The 22,790-nt window shown below is 39.3% G+C and overlaps 1 protein-coding gene across 1 annotated transcript in view; it reads left to right on the plus strand.

The window, feature by feature from the left end:
* WDFY2 (WD repeat and FYVE domain containing 2) overlaps positions 1-22,790 on the plus strand; it is a 354,163-nt gene that overhangs the window by 305,281 nt on the left and 26,092 nt on the right. The window contains exon 7 of the mRNA XM_007945228.2: positions 3,361-3,487. Within this exon, the coding sequence (XP_007943419.1) occupies positions 3,361-3,487 (127 nt within the window). The remainder of the gene's footprint in view (positions 1-3,360; positions 3,488-22,790) is intronic.

Consider the following 22,790-nt stretch of genomic DNA (forward strand, 5'->3'; position numbering starts at 1 on the left):
TGCATGGGGTCGCTATGAGTTGGAAACGACTCGACGGCACTTAACAACAACAACATCCCTACTGCACTTACTGGCTGGAATTCTACTATAAAGAAAAGCTTTTACTTCTCTCCTATTTATTCAGTTGTTTATACAATGCAGACCTATGGGTTCTTACTTATTTCAGTGAGCAGGGATTCATTACTATCATTATTTATTTTGTTGCTGAAATTGTCTCAGATGTGACCAGTGGGAACCCTCATAGTTTTTTCCAGTTCTTTTTACATATTAGGCATCAGTATTAATAGCCCAAACTAGTAACTTCTTTTTTCTTGTTTGATGTTTATGAAGCTCTTGATGACACGTTCCTCTTGGACCAGTCTCATTATAATATTCCAATATTGGTATTCTAAATAAATGGTATTATAGTAATTAAGGTAATGCTCACTGCTCTAACAAATAAATAATAAAAAAATGTTTCAGTGACTTAGTGCAGCAAAAGTTTATTTCTTATTCATGTAAAGTCCAGGGTGGACATTCTTGATTTATGCCTTTTTTTTCTTCCATGTAGTGATTTAAGAACCCAGACTCCTTCCAGTGTGTGGATTCTCATGGTCTGGGATTTTGGAATCCTCTAGAAGGAAGTGTAAAGAGAAAGTGGAAAAGGACCATCTGCTTCCTAATGGCTTTGGTCCAGAATGGATGCATTTCACTTCTACCTATGTTCTGTGTTCTCTTGCTTCTTGAGAACTGGTCACATACCCTCTGCTATACAAGAGGGGTGGTAAATGTAGTCCCTGCAGGGCAACAGCTTCCCAGGGAAAGATGTGTATAATGAATGTGTGGAGTATGACTTCAGGTGGCTAATTAGCTAAGTTAGCCCTGGGTATTCAACACAGCCCTTGGGTACTGTGTGGGAATAAATAACATGTTTTGCAACTTGAAATGCATATCCTAAAGTATTGTATTCTCAAATACTGAAAGGTAGTTTAAAAAGAAACAATCAAAAGCTATAATCTTGTAGTTTGTTGTTGTTGTTAGTTGCCATCTGGGTGTCATACAAGAGAATCAAGCTGCCCAGTCCTGCTCCACCCTCACACTCGTTGCTCTGTTTGGAGCCCATCCTTGCAGCCCTGTGTCGTTGCATCTTGTTGAGGCTCTTGGCCTTTTTCACTCACCCTCTACTTTACCAAGCATACTGCTTTGGTTCCCTCTAGTGCTGGTTCTGACAGGAATACCACAGGTGGATGGCCTTAACAAACAGGAGTTTATTCTCCTACAGTTTAGGAGGCTGGAAGTCCGAGTTAAAAGTGCCAGCTCTAGGGGCCGGGTGAAAGCCCCTCAACCTTGGACTGTAGCTCTGCCTCTTGCTCCTGGCCCACTGAAGCAGGAGGCTTTTCTTTTCTTTTTTAAATTTTATTGTGATTCGGGTGAAAGTTTACAGAGCAAATTCATCTTCCATACAGCAGTTCACATACACTTTGTCTTAAGACATTGACTGTAATCTTCTACAATGCAACTGCTCTCTCGAGGCTTTTCTTAACTCAGGCAGCTGTTATCTACTGAGGCTGACAAACCCAAGGTCAACAACTGGAAAAGTACAGCCCCAGTATTATCAAAGGGCTTGGCAGGCTGCAACACAGGGTCCAAGTGTGCCAAAAAGTTGCAGACCATTCCCAAAGCTTCTCCTTATATACTGGAAGCAGACAACATTCCTAAAGCAGCTGCTCACGGCAGATTCCACCATGGAGTTGATGGCCAGTCTCACCATGGGAAATAACTACAATCAGCTGCGCAGCCACTCAAAACCAGGCCCAGCCAAGTTGATAACGTAACCTTAACTACCATATGTACCAATCTTGGAGTTTAATAGCAGGGAAAGAAGATAAGTTGTACAGAAAGAGAAGATACTTGGCTTTCAAGGGCTAAGTATGCATTGCAAAGGATTTCCAAATAACAAGATTTGTTGAGAAAAAATAATATTTTTGTATTCTCACTTAGCTGCTGATTCATTCATTCAACGGACAACACTGAGTTTCCCTGTACCAGGCACCTTGCTTGGCTGCCACCATGGGGGAGTGGGGTCAGGGAAGAGGAGGTGTGGGGGTGGTTGTCCACATGTCCACAGGGGGAAATTGTGTTTATTCTTACATGGACAGGAGTGTGTGTAAGCAGAATGCTGTACAGATACAGGAAGACGCTATTAAGCATAATCCAGAATAGGTTTTTCTTTTTTTTCCTCCTTGTGATCTTAAAAAGGAAATCTTCTGGACAATTACTTGTGGGAAACCTTCCTAAAAGATTTTAAAGTATAGTACTTCATTAGAACAAATTGATAATCTGCATTTTAAAAATGTCAGATTCCAACAAATAAGACACTATTTTATGTCTTTTATAGAATACAGTATTTTTCAGTAATTTACAAAGTATTTCTTACATTCTTACATATCTGTAGATTTTGTGATGATCTTTATATGGGAAGAGTTATTACTGTTTTCAGTACACAAGGAGTTTCATTTATAAGGACACTGCCACAGAAGAAAATCTGTCGTAATAGTTTATCTAATCCAACCTTGTGAAGTAGGTGATGGTTAGGTTCATATCATTACTAGTAATTCTCCAAACTCACTGCTGTCGAGTCGATTCTTACTTAAAGGGACCCCCATTGGGTTTCCAGGGTGGTAAATCTTTACAGAATTGCTGCATCTTCCTTCTGCAGAGTGGCTGGTGGATTTGAACTGCCAGCCTTCTGGTTAGCAGTCGAATGTCTTAGGTACTGTGCCACCAGAGCTCCTATTACTACTAATAGTAGTAATATTACCATCATCTTCATTGTATAATTGATGAAACTAACAGTTAAAGGTGTAAGTGATTTGCTCAGAATCTAAAAATTTAAATCCTAAAGAGAGAAAATAAATTTTAAATTTTGAAATTGCAATCTGATTGTATCTGAGGTTTAAGCATTAAAAGTCTAATTGAGCTTTTTAAGCCCCATTTACTTCTTATCTGTTACTGTCAGAAGTGGGCAACAGTTAGGAAAATACAGTTTAAAAAAAAATTAATATTTCTAAACAGTGCATTATTTTCTGTTCTTCTTAGTATTATGACTGTTGTTTGAAAGTCAATTAATTGCCTTTTTAAAATTTCCCTTTGGTCTTTATAGTAACTGATTTTATGGTACATTAAATTTTGGAGAAAATGCTTAAGGGTTAGAATTTTTATTCTTGGTGTCAATTTTTTTCTCTTAGGATTCATTTGTTCTTTGAACAAAAATTTACTGTATGCTAGGAACCACACTAGATCCTAAATCCTTTGCAACATTTGTTTTGTGAATAACATTGTTACTTTGTGACTAATGTCCAGCTGTTTTTGTCCTCTTAGGTGGGGTGACTGCTCTATGTTGGGACCCAGTCCAGCGAGTGCTCTTCTCGGGCAGTTCTGATCACTCTGTCATCATGTGGGACATCGGGGGGAGAAAAGGAACAGCCATCGAGCTTCAAGGACACAAGTAAGGCTGCTGGTCCTTTTATGAAGCACCCTGAGGAATGAGTCCTAGGCAAAAGCTAGAATGGAAGCATGCTGTCCAGTCTCTGTGGCAGGATCTTAGTAGGGGAAGGAACATGGCAGGATGCAAGTACTTTGATTTGTATCTGGACATAACTGTGTTTATTTATTCATATCTCATCTTATTCCACAAAGGATTTGAGAGTGTTTATAAAAATCATAAAACAAAATAATGGCAGTAAATCAATAAAAGGTAAGAATTAGAACTGGGGAGAATATAAGAGTAAAAATTTAGGACTGAGAGAAAAAAAGAGCTTAAAAATACAAGCCATGAAGGCCTACAGAATTTACAATCGAGTAAGTGTGACTTCTAGCTTTCTGGCAGCTTAAGGAAAATGGGAGAGGTAATATCCTTACACAGTCCATTTTGTAATTCAACAAATATTTATTGAGTACCCGCCTTAATCCACGTCGGCTCTTCTTCCTTAAGGGACGGATGTTAGAGAGCTGAGAGTGAGAATGGAGAAAGCCTTGCATTTCCTTGAAACAGTTCTAGACTTTGCTACCTACAGATAATCACCGAGGAATCTGTTAAGTCGATTTCTGTGTCCCATGCTCTGAGATTCTGATGGCTGGTTGGAGCTGTGCAGATCTGTGTGGGGACAGGATCCTTGGAGCGCACTCTGGAGAAAGCTACCCATCAGTGTGCTGCCCACAGTGCCAGCCCTATTTGTAGAAAAGAGGTTTACATCTGCTTTGGAACTCTAAAGCTAATGTGAATTGTTTTTAAGTTAAACAGTTTTCAAAATGAGACTCATGGTGACCCTGCACAGCCATAGACAAATGTCAGTAGTGCCCCTATGAACTGAGCACTTTTAAGCAATATTAGCTTTCCCATAAATCAACCTGGAAACATACATTTCAAAATATTCTCCTAAATAGTTAAATCCACAGTTTTGGATTATTAGATATAAACTCATTAAATTTTGGTGGGCCCAAACACAAATAATTCTCTTTAGCTTTAGTGTAGGTTTACAGGAATAGCTATTGAGCCCTTTTTTCTCGCATCAGAGAAAGACAGTTGTCTGAGGCCACTCCTGACTTATGGCAGTCACACCTTGTCATCAGCTCATGAGAGGACTTGCCACTGTTATGTTCTCCATGACGGAGTCGGGGGGACCTCCAGAGCATGTAGGAGGACCTCACATCATCCATTCAAATGAAGAAGAGAAGCCAGACCACAGTCCTGTTTCATAGCACTCAGTTATTATCTAATTTGCCAGATAATTCCTGCCAACCCTGACTCTCTCACAGCAATAAAATGCAGGTTTTGAATAAAGATCAGCAATATTTGTCAGATTCATAACTAGTTTCTGTTTAACACAGTGGTTAATATAGACTGCAGGCAATCTTGCGTGATTTCATGGGACTCTTCCACAAGATGGTAGAGTGTAACAGTAGACTATAACAGTGCTCAGTACCAGTGTCACTGTGCTAAGTGCCCTTGACCCTCATGGATATTGTTGTTCTTGGAAATTTACACCTGCAATTTCATAAGAAGGGGACCTATATAACGTTTAAATACAGCCTCTGAGTCTCAGAAAAATAAAACACAAACAAATAGGTTTTCCAGTTTCTAAGAATTTAGAAAATGGAATAGACTATACTTGGAGTTCATCCTGTTAGAGTCAAACCCTTAGAACCTATTCAAGTAGGCAGACAGGCTGGGGAGATAAGGAACCACCAGTCAGAACTGGCCTTAAACAGAAGGCCTTGGTCTGAGGCTTTAAGTCAAGTTTGTTGTTGTTCTGTGTCATCCAGTTGGACCCAACTCATAGCAACCCCTCTTTGGGTTTCTGAGGCAGTGTCACTATGGAACTAGATTGCCCAACCTTTTTTCTGAGGAGTGATTGGTGGGTTTGAACCTCCAGCCTTCTGGATAGCAGTCAAGTGCCTTAGGCACTATGCTACCAGAGCACCCAAGTCAAGTATAGTAGTAAAATTAACCCTATAAGGGACTCTTTGTCAGCAAGTCTTAGTCTGAGGGGAAAACCCTAGTGTCACAGGTTTAGAAGAAGTAACTTTCTTAGCATCAACTGGTATCACTCTGTTAGAGAGGTCTTAATGCCAGTGCTGGGGATAGGGGAACCACTGGAACTGCAGGAAGTAGTAGAATGAGATTCTGAGAGGAAGAAAGGAACATGCCAGAGAGAAAGGACCTGGAGGCGCAGACAGGAAAGCAGAAGTCATAGGACCATTTCACAGCAACCCTGAAAATCAGCTGCTGGATTGAGACTCAATAATTCTAGTATTTGATTAGCACTGAATATTTTGTCAAATATCTTTCAAAACACACAGATCTCTCTGTTTAACCTTTTAATGACCCTACCAAAAGAGAGGTCATATTCTTTGTGTGTGGGGTGGGGTGGGGTAGGGAATATGTTCAAACCACCACCCACCTGTCCGTTTGTGGTACTGTGCTGGCTTGTGTATGGCTGTGATTCTGGAAGCTATGCCACTGGTATTTCTTTCTTTAATTTTTATTGTGATTTGGGTGAAAGTTTACAGAGCAAATCCATTTTCCAGAAAGCATTTCATACACATTTTGTTTCATGACATTGACTGTAATTCTCCACAGTATAACAGCTGTCTTCCCACTTCCTCCCTGTAGTTACTTCTTACCTGTGTCCTCCCCTCCCATGCACTCCCACCCCCCAGCTGTCTCCCTGTACAAACTGCCCTTCTATTCTCCCATGATTGATTATTCTAAGAAGTGTATCTACCTGATGTAAATGTTCATCCCATATGCCTGTCTGTTGTTTGGCTGGAAGCCACAGGAATGAGTTCAGTTCCAGACTTGAAGGCTAACTAGGGGCCATAGTCTCAGGGGTCTCACCAGGCTCTGTCAGACCAAAAAACCTGGTTGTTTTTATGATTTTGAGTTTTGTTCCACATTGTTCTCCTTGTCTATCCATGATCTCTTGCACTGATCCCCCTCCAAGTGGTTGACAGTGGTAGCCAGGCACCATTTAGTTCTGGTCTCATTGTCATATAAGCAGAGAATCACATGGTCTGCCAGTCCCTTGGATTAATTCCTTCCCTGCATCTTTGGTTTTCTTCATTCTTTGTTTTCGATGAGAGGAGACCTAGCATTGCATATAGATGGCCATTTGTAAGCTTTTTAAGACCCTAGTTGCTACTTACCAAAGTAGATATAAAACAACAACAACAACAACAACTCACTGCCATTGAGTCGGTTCCAACTCATAGTGACCCCTCCTTGGGTTTCTAAGGCGGTATTTCTACGGAGGTAGATTGCCCAGTCTTCCTTCTGAGGAGTGGCTGGTGGGTTTGAACTGGCAGCCTTCTGATTAGTAGTCAAATGCCTTAGGTACTATGCCACCAAAGTAGAATATAGAACAATGTTTTTGTGTAGTATATTATACCAATTGAGCTTGATGTCCCCTGTGACTATAGTCCCAAGCCTACAGGTCCAAGTATTGCTCCCTCAGGGTAGCTGGCTGTGGCCAAGAAGCCACCACATCATATTCATTTTTTAGATGAGAACAATGAGATACTATCCTCCAAGACCTCAAGTGTAACTTAGATCTTCCAAACATTAGTTCAGTTGAACACAGAACTACTCAGTACCTTCTGTGTGTACAGGGGCTACATGAGGCACTGGGGATACAAAAATTAACACTGAATAGCTCATGACCCCTACCATATCCTATGAGGCTTTGTGTTTGTTTTCTTCTTGGGGCCCAAAGCTGCTCCTTGTCTTCCTATAGTTCCCAGTTTTCCCCATTCTCTACTTCTCCCAGGATGACTAATGATTGTATCACAAACCATATTTGGTAATCTTAGGAACTGGAGAAAGCAGACAGGACCAAGTGGGCAAACTGCCCTCCCTTGGTGTGGGAGTGTCCAACCATAGTGCTGAGGGACAGCTCCACAAGCCTTCTACCACAGGTTCTGTAGCTTCATATCAACCTTCAGCATCAGGTTCTGTAGTTTCATATCAGTCTTCAGTGTCAGTGTCAGATGCTTATGTAACTAGCTTGATTTGGTGTGCAAAAATCCCATCAAAGTTACTAGCACCTGAGAACGTGATTGATGACAGTGAAAATGTTTCCAGATCCAAGGGAAAAGCTAAGAAAGTATACACCTCTATTCAATATTGTCTGCATTTGAAGCATTTGGGTGTTTTTATTCACTGTAACAATTGGAACATGATTGTGTGCTAGCTCTGTGGGAGGAAAGGCAAAGAATAGGTTCCAGTCTCAGGGACCAGGGATGTTTTTCAGGTATCAGTTACTAGTTGGGCGGGTATTATAGAAAAATCAACCTGAACACTTCTTGTCTCATGCCCCCCTGGTCAGATCTAATAATAGTTCTCGGTCTTTTTAGATCCTTTTTTATTCTGACATAATCCCTGTGGACAACTTTATGACCATATTTTTCTTTCTGATAGCTTAATTTGATGTGCTTGCTTAGGCTTTTAAGATTTTTTGGTAACTTAATTTAGGAGAAACTTGATTTAAAGCACAGGCAGAGATCTGTGCTGTCTGTTTGCATGGGACTCTTCACCAAGGCTGGGTTACAGTTACAACATCGGCCACTCATGGCTTGCATATTTGCTTCCTCTCTCCAAAATTCCAGGTCTTGGTTTCTGTGTTATTACTCTTATCATGTATGTTGTTGTGTTAGTTTTTGTTGGGTCACCTCCCCTCCAACATACGGCAACCCCACGTACAAAAGAATGAAATGTTACCCTGTCCCACAGCACCCTCACAATCACCAGCATTTTTGAATCTTATACTATCTATCTTCCAAGGAAGCTCATTTCCAGCTCAGTATCGGCCAATGTTCTGTTGTTATTCTTAGGGCTTGTGTTGGCTACTTTTTGGAAGTAGATTATCAGTCCTGTCTTTCTAGTCCTTCTTAGACAGGATATTCCATTGAAACATGTCCTCTATTGGTGACCCTGCTGGTGTTTGGCATACCTTCTGACATCATAACAACACGGCATTATGACTAACTGACATGTGAGTGATGGTTAACATGTGTAAGACTTTTGATATAAGCTTCTTCAGAGCCATTTAGTAAAGAGATAAGCTATCAGTACATAAATATAATTGAGAGAATATATTCTCTTGCTCTTGTCTTAATTATCTTGCCTTTAAAATTATGAAAGGAAATGGAGTCTTTTCATCTAGCATCATTGTTTTGAGAACAGAGGGTAAGCATCAACATGTATGAGATCTTTCTCTCCTGGGAATCATGCTAGAGACCTGTTAGGGTAGAGAAGAAGACATTCTTTTCCTATTTCTAGATATTTAGCTGAACACATAATAGATATAAGTATTAGAACTTAAGAGTATTTGTAAACTTTTGGTAAGATGGAGGAATAGGTGGACAAGCAACACAAGCCCTCTTCAACAAAGAAAAGAAAAACCAATTGACAGAGATACAGAAAATAATCCTGGAACCCTGAACTTAGAAAAGAACTATACAGAAGTGGATTACATACCAACTAGTGGAAAAACCTGAACGAAAACAGTGAGTACAGAGACGTTTAGAGCTGCAGTCTGTCAGCTACTCCGATGAGACCAACAGCCTGAATATTTCCAAGTGGTGTTGAGACCTGAGAATTGACCTAAAGATCAGTCCCGGTCACCAACAGCTCCAGGAACGACTGCTCTGATGGCCTATGACTAGGAAGGGAAACAGCAAGGAGGGAGACAACCTGAGCTGTGACCTTTCTGCTGTCCGGAGCACGCAGCCATTTTGAATGTTTACAAGTGGCAACCATTTTGGATTTTAAAGTGATAACATTCTCATTTGGATTCCAGGGACCTAAGAACATGCTCTGTTTGCCAGAGTTGGCAAGGACATATGAGGGACTGACAACAGAAAAGGAGACAGGTGGTGAGTGTATAAGTGCTGTCAACTAATGAATAGAGGAGCACAGCACAGTACCCTGCTTGCATAGATAACATGCAAACAAAACAAAGAAAACGAAAATTGTGGGCAAGTCACTCCAACATATAATCACCAATTAAATATAAACACAAAAACTTCACAATGCCTCAGAGACAACAGAGCATCACAGTCCACACAAAGAAGCAAGATAAAGCAGGAGAAACAAGGGACCAGGATACAGACCCAAAACACATCCCTGAGGAAGACACAGCATTGGAACTCTCTTGATAAGGAATTCAAAAGAATTATATTTAAGTATCTTCAAAGGATTGAGAGACAGACCAAGGAAAACCCTAGAAGAATTTTGGAAGAAAATACAAGAACAAAATGACAAAATAAATGAAAAATTAGAAATGATTCTAAATCTACAGATAGAAATGCAGAAGATTAATACTAAATTGTCAGAAATAGATAACACATTGAAAGGGCAAAGGAGTAGAATTGATGCAATGGAAGACAGAATTAATGAGATTGAAGACAAATACCTGAATACTTCTTTGCGAAGGGATCAATCAGAAAAAAGATCAAAACACAGTGCAGAAAGCCTACGGTTTATGTGGGATACCATCAAAAGGAATAACCTGCATGTCACTGGAATTCCAGAACAGGAAGAGAAAAACAAAACCACTGAGAAAATTGTCCAAGATTTGTTGGAGGAGAACTTCCCTGATATGATGAAAGATGAGAATATATCCATTCAGGAAGTCCAACGAACCCCAAACAGGATAGACCCCAAAAGAAAAACACCAAGACACATCATCATCAAACTCACCAAAACCAAAGACAAAGAAAGAATCATGAGAGCAGCATGGGAAAAACGAAAAGTTGCCTACAAGGGGCAACCAATAAGACTAAGCTCAGATTTCTCAACAGAAACCATGTAGGTGAGAAGACAGTGGGATGGTATATATAAAACACTGAAAGAGAAAAATTTCTGACCAAGACTTATGTACCCAGCAAAATTGTCCCTCAAATATGATGCTGAAATTAGGACATTTACAGATAAGCGGAAATTTGTTAAATCCAGACCAACCTTACAAGAGATGCTAAAGGCAGCCCTTTGGACAGAGAACAACAACAGCCAACAACAACTGACCATTAACGCACATGATGATATAACCCAGAAACCAACCCAGCTATGGAAGCATCCAATGTAAATAAGCCTACAAGATTGTAAACAGGGAACCAGAGACACCAGCCGACAAATGAGGACAACTACAAACCAAAAAGAGGGGAAAAAAGTCTGTGTCATTACAGAACTTCTAGATGATAGGGAAGTCAAGACAACTACAAGATAGAATGGACTGTTCTATGCTTGGGAAGAAAACTAAATCATAGGATAACCTCAAAGAAAAATGATAAACCTTCACATGAATAAGAGGGCCAGCATAAATATTCAGCAAATACTAAAACAATAGCAATGAAGGAAGTGATAACATGATTCATAAACAAAACAAGCTCATCATAGAAAATTATAGGGAACAAAGAGATTGACACAATGAAAAAGCACATGACAAAAATGACAGCAACAAATTTATATTTCCTGATAATTACATATCTGGCAAGGGACTTATCTCTAAAATTGATGGAAAACTCCAACGTCTCAACACCAAAGGAATTAACAATCCAATTGAAAAATGGGCAGAAGACATGAATAGACACTTCACCAAGGAGGATATTCAGGTGGTCAGCTAATACATGAAAAGATGCTCACAATCATTGGACATCAGAGAGGTGTAAATCAAAACTACAATGAGATATACCATCTCGCACCAGCCATGCTGGCAAGGTTCAATGAGACAGAAAATAACAAATGCTGGTGGAGATGTGGAGAGATTGGGATTCTCATACACTGTTTGTGTGACTGTGAAGTGATACAACCACTGTGGAAAGCAATATGGCGATTATCCTTAGAAAGTTGGAATTGGAGATACCATTTGACCCAGCAATCCTATTACTATGTATACTATGTATACATATATACTATGTATATATCCTAGAGAGGTGAGAGCCAGGATAGGAGCAGATACATGCATGCTCATGTTCATCACAGCGCTATTTACAGTAGCAAAAAGATGGGAACAACCTACATCCCCATCAGTGGAAAAGTGGATGACCAAACTATGGTACATACACATACTAGAATGCTATGCAGCCCTAAAAAATAATGTAGAGTCTGCAAAACACCACATAATATGGATGAACTTGGAGGATATTATGCTGCATGAAATAAGGCAATCACAGAAGGACAAATATAGTATTAGTTCATTGTTGTGGAGGGTCAAGGAAAGGTTTATATATGGAGAGAAACTTTCTTTGTTGGTTGCCAGGGGTGGGAGGGGAGAGAAGGGAACACTGCAAAAAAAAAATGCATTGACCCATGTCATTTTAGTTATGTGTATTTCATTGTACATGAATTATATTTCAATAAAATGCATTAAAAAAACCGTATTTGTAGAGGGTGGAGGCTTGTCAAACAGAGGGGCTGTGCAGTACAGTCATGAAGCACAAAGCCTTTGAGTCGGGCCATGTTGTGTTTGAGCCAGCCCTTCTGCTAATGACTGCATAGCCTGTGTCAAGGCACTTCACCTCTCTGTTCCTCAGTGTCCTCATCTCTAAAGTAAAGAAAATATTGGAAAGAAAAACCCTCCCAAGGTTGTTAAGAAACATAAATGATAGAATATAAGTAAAATAATCAGCTCTAGAATAAGGGCCTAATAAACAGCAGTGTTGTTCAAATTATTCTTGTTAATAAAAATATATAATAATTGAAAAATCAAGCTTTCAGATATGAATATTGTTTCTCTCTGATTGTATCATTTCCCGTGGAAATACTACCACATATGCCAAATCTCTCTATTTGTAATTTATTCACCAAATGGCTCCAGAGCACCGTATACATACTAGGTTTTGAATTAGGTACTTAGGATGCAAAGATAAGTAAGAAAATGTATTTCCTGTCATTACGCAGATGTGCTAGAAGTATAAAAATGGGGTAAGGTGCCAGTTTTACTAGAGAGTATGGAACTTCAGTGGCAGGTAGGGGTCACTTTTGATTTGGATCTTAGAAGATGCAGAGGTTCTTATAGTGCTTGGGAACAAGAGGCTCCTCAAAAGAGAGCAACCTATGTGAACTAAAACATTGAGTTCAAGAAATTGCCAGTAGACAGAGGGCCAGTGCCTCATCTGTTTCCACTTAAGCCAGTAAACAGCACTGTCTCTGGTGCTCACACTGGGGTGTCTCTGAGGCTCATAGGCAGGGTCCTTGAGTTCAGATTCTGACTAGCTATGGTCCAGGATCCCTGAATAGGCACACCCCTTCTTGATCCCTTTGTCCTGGGATGGCCCTCCCACTGCTGTTGAGTCAGATCCAACTGATAGCAACCCCTCCCAGGGTTTCCAAGGCTGTATCTCTACGGAAGTAAATTGCCCAGTGTTTCTTCTGAGGAGTGACTGGTGGGTTTGAACCACCAGCCTTCTTGTTACCAGTCAAATACCTTAGGCCTGTGCCACCAGAGCTCCTGGGATGGCCCTAGGTATCAGGTATCCAGGAGACCTAACATGGATGGGTTGCTTATGAGCCTTCTCAGGTCCCTGAAGGTTGGAAGACTTAGGAAGTGGCTCTGATACTGGAAGCGAGGTTTCTTGTAGCAGATGCATAGCTGATGAGATTTTCATCAAATAACCTGGAACTTTTCATCAAAGAAATGAAAGATGGTGAATATTTAAGTCCCCCTGCTATTTGAGGGTGGAAGGAGGCCTAAATTGACCTCTGGGCAGATGTTAGTTTGGGTCTGAGAATCTTTTTATAATGAGGTTAAAGGCTTCTCTGCCCTTCTCAAGCAGAATTAGACAGTCCTGCTTTATGGGGGTACAACCTGCACCACCCACACAGCCCTCACATTTAGGTCTCATGCTTGCTTTACTGCTCTGCTGCTGCCACCTGGAAAGTCTTAATAACTTCTAAACAAGGGCCCCTGCATTTTCATTTTTTGCATTAGGCCCCACAATTACGGTTAATTGGTCAAGATCAAGATATATGTTGCCTCCAGGACTGATAAGAAAGGAAATGAGGTTGCTTCCCTAAGTATAGTCTTTGTAGATGGCAGATCCTCATGGTGTGAAAAGTAGGGTTTTTGTGTGTTTGTGGGAGGTTTTTCAATGCAGTACAGGCAGCACTCTTCCATGAAATAATCACCAGTTTTGCAGTCCTTTCTAGTCAAAACGCAACAGTGATGCCAGATGAGGCTTCTAAGTTTGGAGGAGGTATCTTTTCATTCTTTATAACCCTTCATCTGTGAACCTGGGGACAGCCCCTCACCTAGTTTTTAACTGCACACTGGCTGTATTTTGAATTCTTAAATCAGGAAGGTCTTGATCAGCTTTATTACAGAGCTTGGTTCCTAGCATTCATCACTTGTTCACTCCTTTGTGTTAGAATATTAGCAGTACTGGAGTCCCATAAATTATGTATTTGTTGCTGAATGTTGCTGCCAGCTATGAGCAGCAGAGCAGTTCCTTCTTAGCTTATTTTGGTTTTACAGGATCATTGATATGTATCAGGAAACTTTAACAAATGAAATGGAGTTCAAATCACAGGGTTATGAGTCTTTTAACTAGATAGATTTTCCCTCTTGCCCTTGAATGTTGGAATGGTGGCACTCTATGTTTTAAGAGCATAAATAACAACCAGGAGAGATGGTGTAAAAACAATTTACTTTTTTTCTTTCTTTTTTTTTCAAATGAACACATCAAAGATTTGATACTGCTCATTAATTAATAAGGGAACCGGTAAGATGTCACAACCAATTCAAACAAAAATCCATGGAGAAGACACATATATAGAATCAGGAATGCTACAATGAATTTGTAAGTAGATACAAAACCAGCTCATCTGTGGAGGGAGAAGGAATTAATGGTATCTTCACTAGACAAGATACATTTACAGTCATAGCAGTTTTCTATAAAACAGCATAGTTAAAGATAAAGAATGGTGCAGTCCCCTGTTGAAACTGATAACCCTGAATGATGCACTAGACAGTACCTAATATTCTATTGAAGAGATAAAACCAAATCACTGCCATTCAGTCGATTCTAACTCATAGCAATCCTATAGGACAGAGTAGAACTGCCCCATAGGGTTTCCAAGGCTGTAAATCTTTACGGAACCAGACTGCCTCATCTATGGCTGGTGGGTTCTAACTGCCAATCATTTGGTTAGCAGCCGAATGCTTTAACCACTACACCACTAGAGCACCTTATTTTATGGAAAAGATACCCATTAATCAACTTTTGTTGCCCATGTCAGAGCCTTCACAGCTTGACCTGACTTTCTTTCCCTCATTCTTTCCTGTGATCATAATAATCTCAAAGATTATACGGGGTTACAAAAAAGTCTGGTCTTACCGGGTGTCACCTAGTTATTTACATTGCTGCAGTGAGAATGTTAATTAACTATATAGGTCTTCTTGGGTTTGTTTTGTAAATCTAGAACCATGCATTGTGCAACAACTATTAAGTCTATAAAATTAACTTCTGCCTGGAAGTTTTGATAAAGAATCTTGGATTGGGCTTTTTAAGGCCTCTATTATTTGCTATCCCAAGGCTAGGAAACCAGGCCCAAGAAATTCTCCACCATATCTGACCTACAGTATTTATAAACTTGATTTACTTCCTTGAGGTTTACCAACATTTGATAGATTCCTGGCCTGGTACCTTCTTTGCCACTGGTAAGTCCAGGACCCTACAAACCAGGCCTATTTTCCTGGGAAGCCTTTCTAGACATAAGTAAAATCCACCTTTGTTCCTTAATGTTGCTAGTCAGGTCGGATTCATTGAGCATCATTCTCAAATATGACATTCTAGGAAAGGGCTTGATTGTACAATTGATTTGCCTAATTATATTCTGTGGAAAGATTCTAATTGAACCTATCCAGATAACTATACTGCCATGGAAAGTCATTGGACTCTTAACAGTTTTTTAATTCTAGGGCATAGGAAGCATTGCACATTACTTTGAAATGTTTCCATTTAGCTTATAAAAGCAGAGTCTACATAAAAGCAGAGTCTACAAAATTGTAGGTTAGAGATAGCTTAAAAAGAAAAGGCTTCCTCGTGTCCAAAAAATAGGGCACTGAAACAACATCAACAGTATTTAAAAAAATAAAAAAAAACACAATAAAATGTCCCTCTTCAGTTCATTCAGTCCTATGCAATTAATTCTTGTTGTGTTGGATCTCAGTTTAGCAGTTCACTTTCATGAAGCCATCTGCTTCCAGACTAAATAAGAGTCCAGAAAACCAAGGAAATCCTGATGCAATCCACTGGCATGGTTTGAAAATTATTTAAGCAATGTCAGCTTGGAAGTCTGTGCCCAAGAGTCTTTTTTTTTTTTTTTTTTGAAATATCAATATTTTAAAATAAGCTGGTACATACTGTCCTTTTCCATGAAACTCTGAGACTGTTGTCCTTTGCTGAAATCACAAATCAATCAGAGCCTTCAGGAAAGCACCAGAGTAATACTGAAGTTGTCTGTTTGTCTGTAAGACAATAAAGACGTAATGGCTTAATGGCTAATATCTTAACTGTGACCAATAATAACAGAATGGTAGAGAGTAAAATTCCCTATTGGAACATCCTGCATTACTATTTCATAAGAGTTTTGATCAGTGTTTCCCCTGAGAGTAAAAATACATTATAGACAGTGAGGACATTGACAAACCTCCAGAGTCTTCTCATAGAACACACAATTTCTGAAATATTTATTATCAATAACATTTACACAAACTTAGCTGCCCCTGAGTGGGGCAAGTAGTTAATACACTTAGCTGTTAACCAAAAGATTGGCAGTTCAAGCCCAGGCAGAAGCTTCTCAGAAGAAAGTCCCAGCAGTCTATTTCTGACACATCAGTCATTGAAAACCCCATGGGATAGCGCTACTCTGACACAGTGGGGTCACCATGAGTTGGAGTCAACCCAACAGCAACTGGTTTACGGTCTTTACTTCAGGAAGGCTCAGTGTCTCTTCTGATCTGACAACTCTCCTGCACAACTCTTACCATCACAATGCAGCAAATAAACCTGTAAGTGGAAGAGACAAATCTTTATGATTTTCTAGGATCCCTTCATGAAATCTGAGATCATTTTAGGGGTAAAAAATGATATTATTTTATTTTTTCAAAATATAGGGCTTAATCTGGGAAGAATCTGGGAAGTCACACCAGAAGAGTTGTCATAGGAGATTTAGGTATTTGCTTAAGGTAGGAGCACAGGTGCCCAAGAAACAGTACCTGATTATCCATGCAATCAGTGTCACAATGAAACATTTAAAGATAAATACGGAAAGTGATGTGATTTTTAGACAATTTAGCTCTTTCATAAGTGAGGAGCCTTTGTTCTTTTTTTGTTTGGTTGGTCTTAAATACTCAAGGAAGTATTTTTTTTTTAATGAAGTCAACATAAAGCACTGAAAATAATTCCAGTTGGACCCAGAATTTCTGCTAGCTTGACCGATTCCACAAAAGGTAAAAAAATATCCTTTTACATTGTAGTCAAGTGCACTAATCATTTGGAAAACCAAGGAAGCAAGCACATCAAAACTGAGGAAACATTTCCAAAATTTTAATGTGTTCCATAGCATCTTTTCAGAAGAGTCAAGTATTATAAAATAAAGCAAATAAAATTCCCTTTCTAAGATTTGGCCTTCATTTTCTTTCATGTTTTGGAACAAACTGACACTTTAGGATTCCGTTTTTCATACTCACTTTCTCAAAAGTTTACAGTAGAGTTTCCCAGAGGCCACATGATGTGTGACACATGGCAAATCTAGAGAGATTGAGATCTCTTGTTTTTTAAGCCAGACATTAGAATGATCTGCAAAACTGTTAAAACAATGTTTTTTTCCCTCAAAAATTCTTTGTTTTAATGAAAATCTAAGTTGAATGCAGCCAGGAACTCCAAAATAAACTTTGAATACTCTCGTGAATTAATACACAGAGACACATTACAACCAAGCCCAACTACTCTTTGCCCCATTTTCATAAGGACTGAATGTTGAGATCATTTCATTTTTCATAAAACTGTCTCAGGAAGGGCTTTTAGGTTTGTAATTGGAAAAGCAGCTAAATGTGAATAGCTATCTAGGAGAGAATAACAAAAGAATTTTGTATACCTGAAAATTAAGTTTTCACTCAAAGATAAACCAGTCTGTTCTCTAGTCCCTTTAAGAAACCAATAAAAATACTCAGAAATTTATGTCTGGCTTTGAGAAACAGCACATCTTTGTGTACTGAAAGAAAAATAAAATTTATTTTAATTTGGAAAAAAAATTTTTTGTTTTGGACAATATAATTATTTTTCACAAAATATGTTATTTATGTTAAAATGTAATGGGTAATTGTTGCTACTTTCAAGTGAATCAATTTTTTAAAATTTCTGTTTTAATTTCAAATACAGTAAGTACCAGTAGCTATCACTCACAGAAGCCAAAGTTTTTTAGCGTCCACAAATAAGTTTTAAGAGTGTAAATGGTTCCTGAGACAAAGAAGTTTGAAAACCACTGTTTTAAGACAAAACTGTTCTCTTTTTCTTTCGAAAACTAAAGAACATACACACTTGTATTTTTCTGTCATGATTACACCTGGCATAGTATCAGCCACCCATTTTAGGTACAATTACTAACCAAAATAAAACAAACTTATACTTCACAGAGAAAAATGAGAGTGCGCAAGCTTTTTCAGCAGAATAGGAAAGCTCACAAACACCCATAACACAAAAGTGACCTAGATCACTTTTATGCCTCCTTAAACTGCCACAAATGCACACATTCAGTGATGTGACCCAAAAGTATGGCCCTGTGTAAACATAAAGAAAGAACATACATAAACTTAATATTACTCATTGTAATCAAAGTTTTACTCTCATCTATTCATCAGTGATGAAGTCGGACACAAGAAGATTGTGTAAGCCCAAGTGGACTACTGTTGGCTCTCTTGAATTGGAAAGTCATATGGTCAACTATGCCAAGAATGACATACTGAAGAGGAATGGCATCACATTCATTGTCAAAAAGAACATTTCACAATCTATCCAGTATTAACACTATCAGTGATAGGATAATATCCATACACCGACAAGAAAAACCAGTTAATAGAGCTGTTATTCAAATTTATGCACCCACCACTAATGCCAAAGAAAGAAATTTAATATTTTACCAACCTCTGTAGTCTGAAATGGAATGAACATGCAGTCAGGATGGATCAGGAATTACTGATGATTGGCATGTGAAAACTGGAAACAAAGAAGGATTGATAGCTAGAAAATATGGCCTTGGTAATAGAAACAGTTTGGGAGATTGCATGATAGAATTTTACAAGACCAACACCTTATTCATTGCAAATACCATTGTCAACAATATACAGCAAGTATACATGTGGACTCATCAGGTAAGACACAGAGGAGAAACTCAATATCATTGGTCAGAAGAAGGCCACAGGCCAACTGTGGAACAGGCCATCGGATTGCTCATAAGAAATTTCAAATTGAAGAGAAGAAAATTAAAACAAGTACACAAGAGCCAGAGTATGACCTTGAGTACATCCTACCTGAATTTAGAGACCATCTTAGGAATACATTTGATGCATTGAACACTAATGACTGAACACCAGACAGTTTGTGGGATAACATCAGGGACATCATACAAGAAGAAAGCAAAAGGTTACTAAGAAGACAAGGGAAGAAAGAAAAGACTAAAATGGATATCAGAAGAGACTGTGAAACCTACTCTTGAACGTAGAATAGCAAAAGCAACTGAAAGAAATGTTGAAGTAAAAGAGCTAAACAGATTTCAAAGGGTGGTTTGAGAAGACAGAGTAAAGTATTATAATGAAATCTGCAAAGACCTGGAGTTAGAAAACCAGAACGGGAGAACACATTCAGCATTTATCAAGAAAGAACTGAAGAAAAAAATTGAAGGCTGAGTTGCAGTATTGAAGGATTCTATGAACAACACAGGAAGCATCAAAAGAAAATTGAAGGAATACTCAGAGTCATTGTACAAAAAGTATTTGGTTGACATTCAACCATTGCAATAGGTAGCATATTATCAAGAACCAGTAATACTGAAGGAAGGAATCCAAGCCGCACTGAAAGGAATGGTGAAAAACAAGGCTCTAGGAGTTGACGGAATGCCCACTGAGACGTTTCAACAAACGTTGAAGGATGCAGCACTGGAGGCACTTACTTGTTTATGCCAAGAAATTTGGAAAACAGCTTCCTGGTCAACTGACTGGAAGAGATCCATATTTGTGCCCATTCCAAAGAAAGATGATCCAACAGAATACAGAAAATATCAAACAATATCATATCACATGCAAGTAAAATTTTGCTGAAAATAATTAAAAGCTGTTATATCAGTACTTTGACAAGGCTGCCAGAAGTTCAAACCATATTTGGAAAAGGACATGGAATGAAGGACATGACATCATTGCTGATGTCAGATATATTTTGGCTGAAAGCAAAGAATACCAGAAAGATGTTTACCTGTGTTTTGTTGACCATGCTAAAGTATTCGACTTGGTGGATCATGACAAATTACAGAGAGTGTTGCAAAGAACATTTAATTGTGCTCATGAGGAACCTGTACATAGATTAAGAGGCAATCATTCAAACAGAATAAGGACATACTGCATGGTTTAAAATCAGGAAAGACATGCATCAGGGTTGTATCTTTTCACCATATTTATTTGATCTGTATGCTAAGCAAATAATTTGAGAAGCTGGTCTATATGAAGAGGAATTTGGAACAGGATTGGAAAATGGCTCATTAACAACCTGCAGTATGCAGATGACATAACCTTGCTTGCTGAAAGTGAAGAAGACTTGAAGCACTTACTGATCAAAGACTACAGCCTTCAGTATTGTTTACACAAATTAAAAGAGCATGGAGGCAGCATCCTCCTCTGACCTCGTCTGACTCCCAAGGGGGAGACAGAATCACCATCAGCAGCCCAAGGCTGATTCTTAGGAGAGCAGACGTGCCACCACTGTCCAACGTTTTTACCAGTTCTGCCAACAACTTTCCCTCCTATGACACTCACTACTGGGATCATTAATTCATTGCAGTGGCCACACAGAACTCACAGACAATACTCATAATTAGGTGTTTTAGTAGGGAAACAACAGTTTACAGTTCAGGTTCAGGAACACTCAGGATATAATTCTTTAATCAGGACAGCCTCCCCTCAGCCATGTCCACATGCCTGCCTCTTTTTGGCCCTTGGCTCTTGACCTGGTCTTTGCCCTGCTGTTTTTAGCTCAGCTGATAAATGCGGCTAGGAGCAAGCCTCCTACCCAAAGACACTCAGCTTTCTCACTCCATGAGCCGGCAAGCTCTTGTACCTCTGTCTTGTGCCACCATCTTTATGGTGGTCTCTCTGCTGAGGAGGTCCAGCTCACAGTCTCAGGGTCCTTGGATGTGTTCCACTCTACCTCCAGCTCATCTATCTTGATGGCAGTGAGATACCCCTCTCTGTCTTGGGGGAGCTTATTTTAAGCCTAACTTACTGACTAGTCCCAACATGAGGGTTCCAGACACCTTATTTCTATGGTCCCCCCCACACACAAGGGTGCCATGTACATTATTTACATTGTTAACAAGCTATCCAATCCCCTTGGTGTGGGCCACAAGCACCTCACATTTATTTAGTTACACCCAGTCTTCTGGTGGGAGCCACAAAGACCATGGCTAGAAGGGCCACACCAAGTAATTCACTGCACCACACACCTCAACATAAAACAAAAATCCTCATAGCTGGACAGCATGGTAAATGCAGAAAATATCGACGTTTTCAAAGATTTCATTTTACTTGGCTCCATAATCAACACCCATGGAAGCAGCAATCAAGAAATCAATGCATTAGGCAAATCTGCTGCAAAAGGCCTCTTTAAAGTGTTAAGAAGCAAAGATGTCACTTTGAGGACTTAAGGTGTGCCTGACCCAAACAATGGTATTTTCAGTTGCCTCGTCTGCATGTATAAGCTTGACACTGAATGCGGTAGATTGAGGAAGAATTGATATTATGGTGTTGGTGAAGAATATTGGCTATACCAGGACTGCCAGAAGAACAAACAAATCTATTTGGAAAAAGTACAGCTAGAATGCTCCTTAGAAGCAAGGATGGTGAGACTTTGTCTCACGTGCTTCGGACAGGGACAGTTTATCAGGAGGGACCAATCCCTGGAGAAGGACATCATCTTTGTAAAGTAGAGGGTCAGTAACAAAGAGTAAAGTCCTCAACAAGACGGATTGACACAGTGGCTGCCACAGTGGGCTTTAGCGTAGTAATGATGAGGGTAGCACAGGACCAGGTTAGCGTTTCATTCTGTTGTGTGCAGGGTTGCTGCAAGTCAGAACTGACTCAGTGGCACCTGAGAATAATAACAGCAATGATTCTCCATCAGTTAACTCAGTATTAGTCAGTTTTAAGTTATCTAAAGATCTTGGAAATGAAGTTGATACAGTACAGAATATTATTAATTATTATGTAAAAGTTTGTTGGAATAATTATTCAATTTAGTTGGACACAAATTTATATTTTTTATGATCGTAAATGTTATGTACGAGTAATATTAGCTTGAGGGAAGTGGTGGTTCACTGGTAGAGTTTTTGCCTTCCATGTGGGAGATCAGGAATTGATTCCTGGTCAGTGCACTTTATGCACACGTACTACCCATATGTCATTGGAGGTTTATGGTTGCTGTGTTGCTGAACAGGTTTCAATGGAGTTTCCAGAATATGAGGGACTAGGAAGAAAAGCCTGACTATCTACTGTCAGCAATCAGCCAGTGATAACCCTCTGAATCACAGTAGTCTGTTGTACATAGTGTCAGCTCGAGTCAGGGGCTGACTTGATGGGGGCTAACAACAGCAACACTAGCTTTTTCAGCCAGTACCATATTCTGATGCAAATAATGTGCACCCTCTGCCTTTGTTTGGCAACTGCTTCCTTTCCCTCGGGAGATATTTTAGCACTGCTATGCCAATTTGGTTTTTTTTTTTTTTTCTTACATGTTATTGTTTTAAAAATTAGCATATTGCACTTACAAAAGTATCTTATGGGGAGAAGGGAGCTGTTGAGAAACAGTCATAGAAGATGTGTATTATTTGAGTAACAATATGGTAATGATATAAATTTAGGAGAAATAAACCCAAGTGAAAGGCAATGTACATTTGTGTTACCACTGATAAATGAAAGATGCAACTTTTTTCAGAAACCTATTGTACTAGTCTCGTTTGCCAAAGAGTTACCTTCTTTTTTTTTTTT

The sequence above is a fragment of the Orycteropus afer genome, unplaced genomic scaffold (assembly GCF_000298275.1).
Source record: "Orycteropus afer afer isolate SDZICR_OR568_19922 unplaced genomic scaffold, OryAfe1.0 scaffold00134, whole genome shotgun sequence".
NCBI lineage: Eukaryota > Metazoa > Chordata > Mammalia > Tubulidentata > Orycteropodidae > Orycteropus > Orycteropus afer.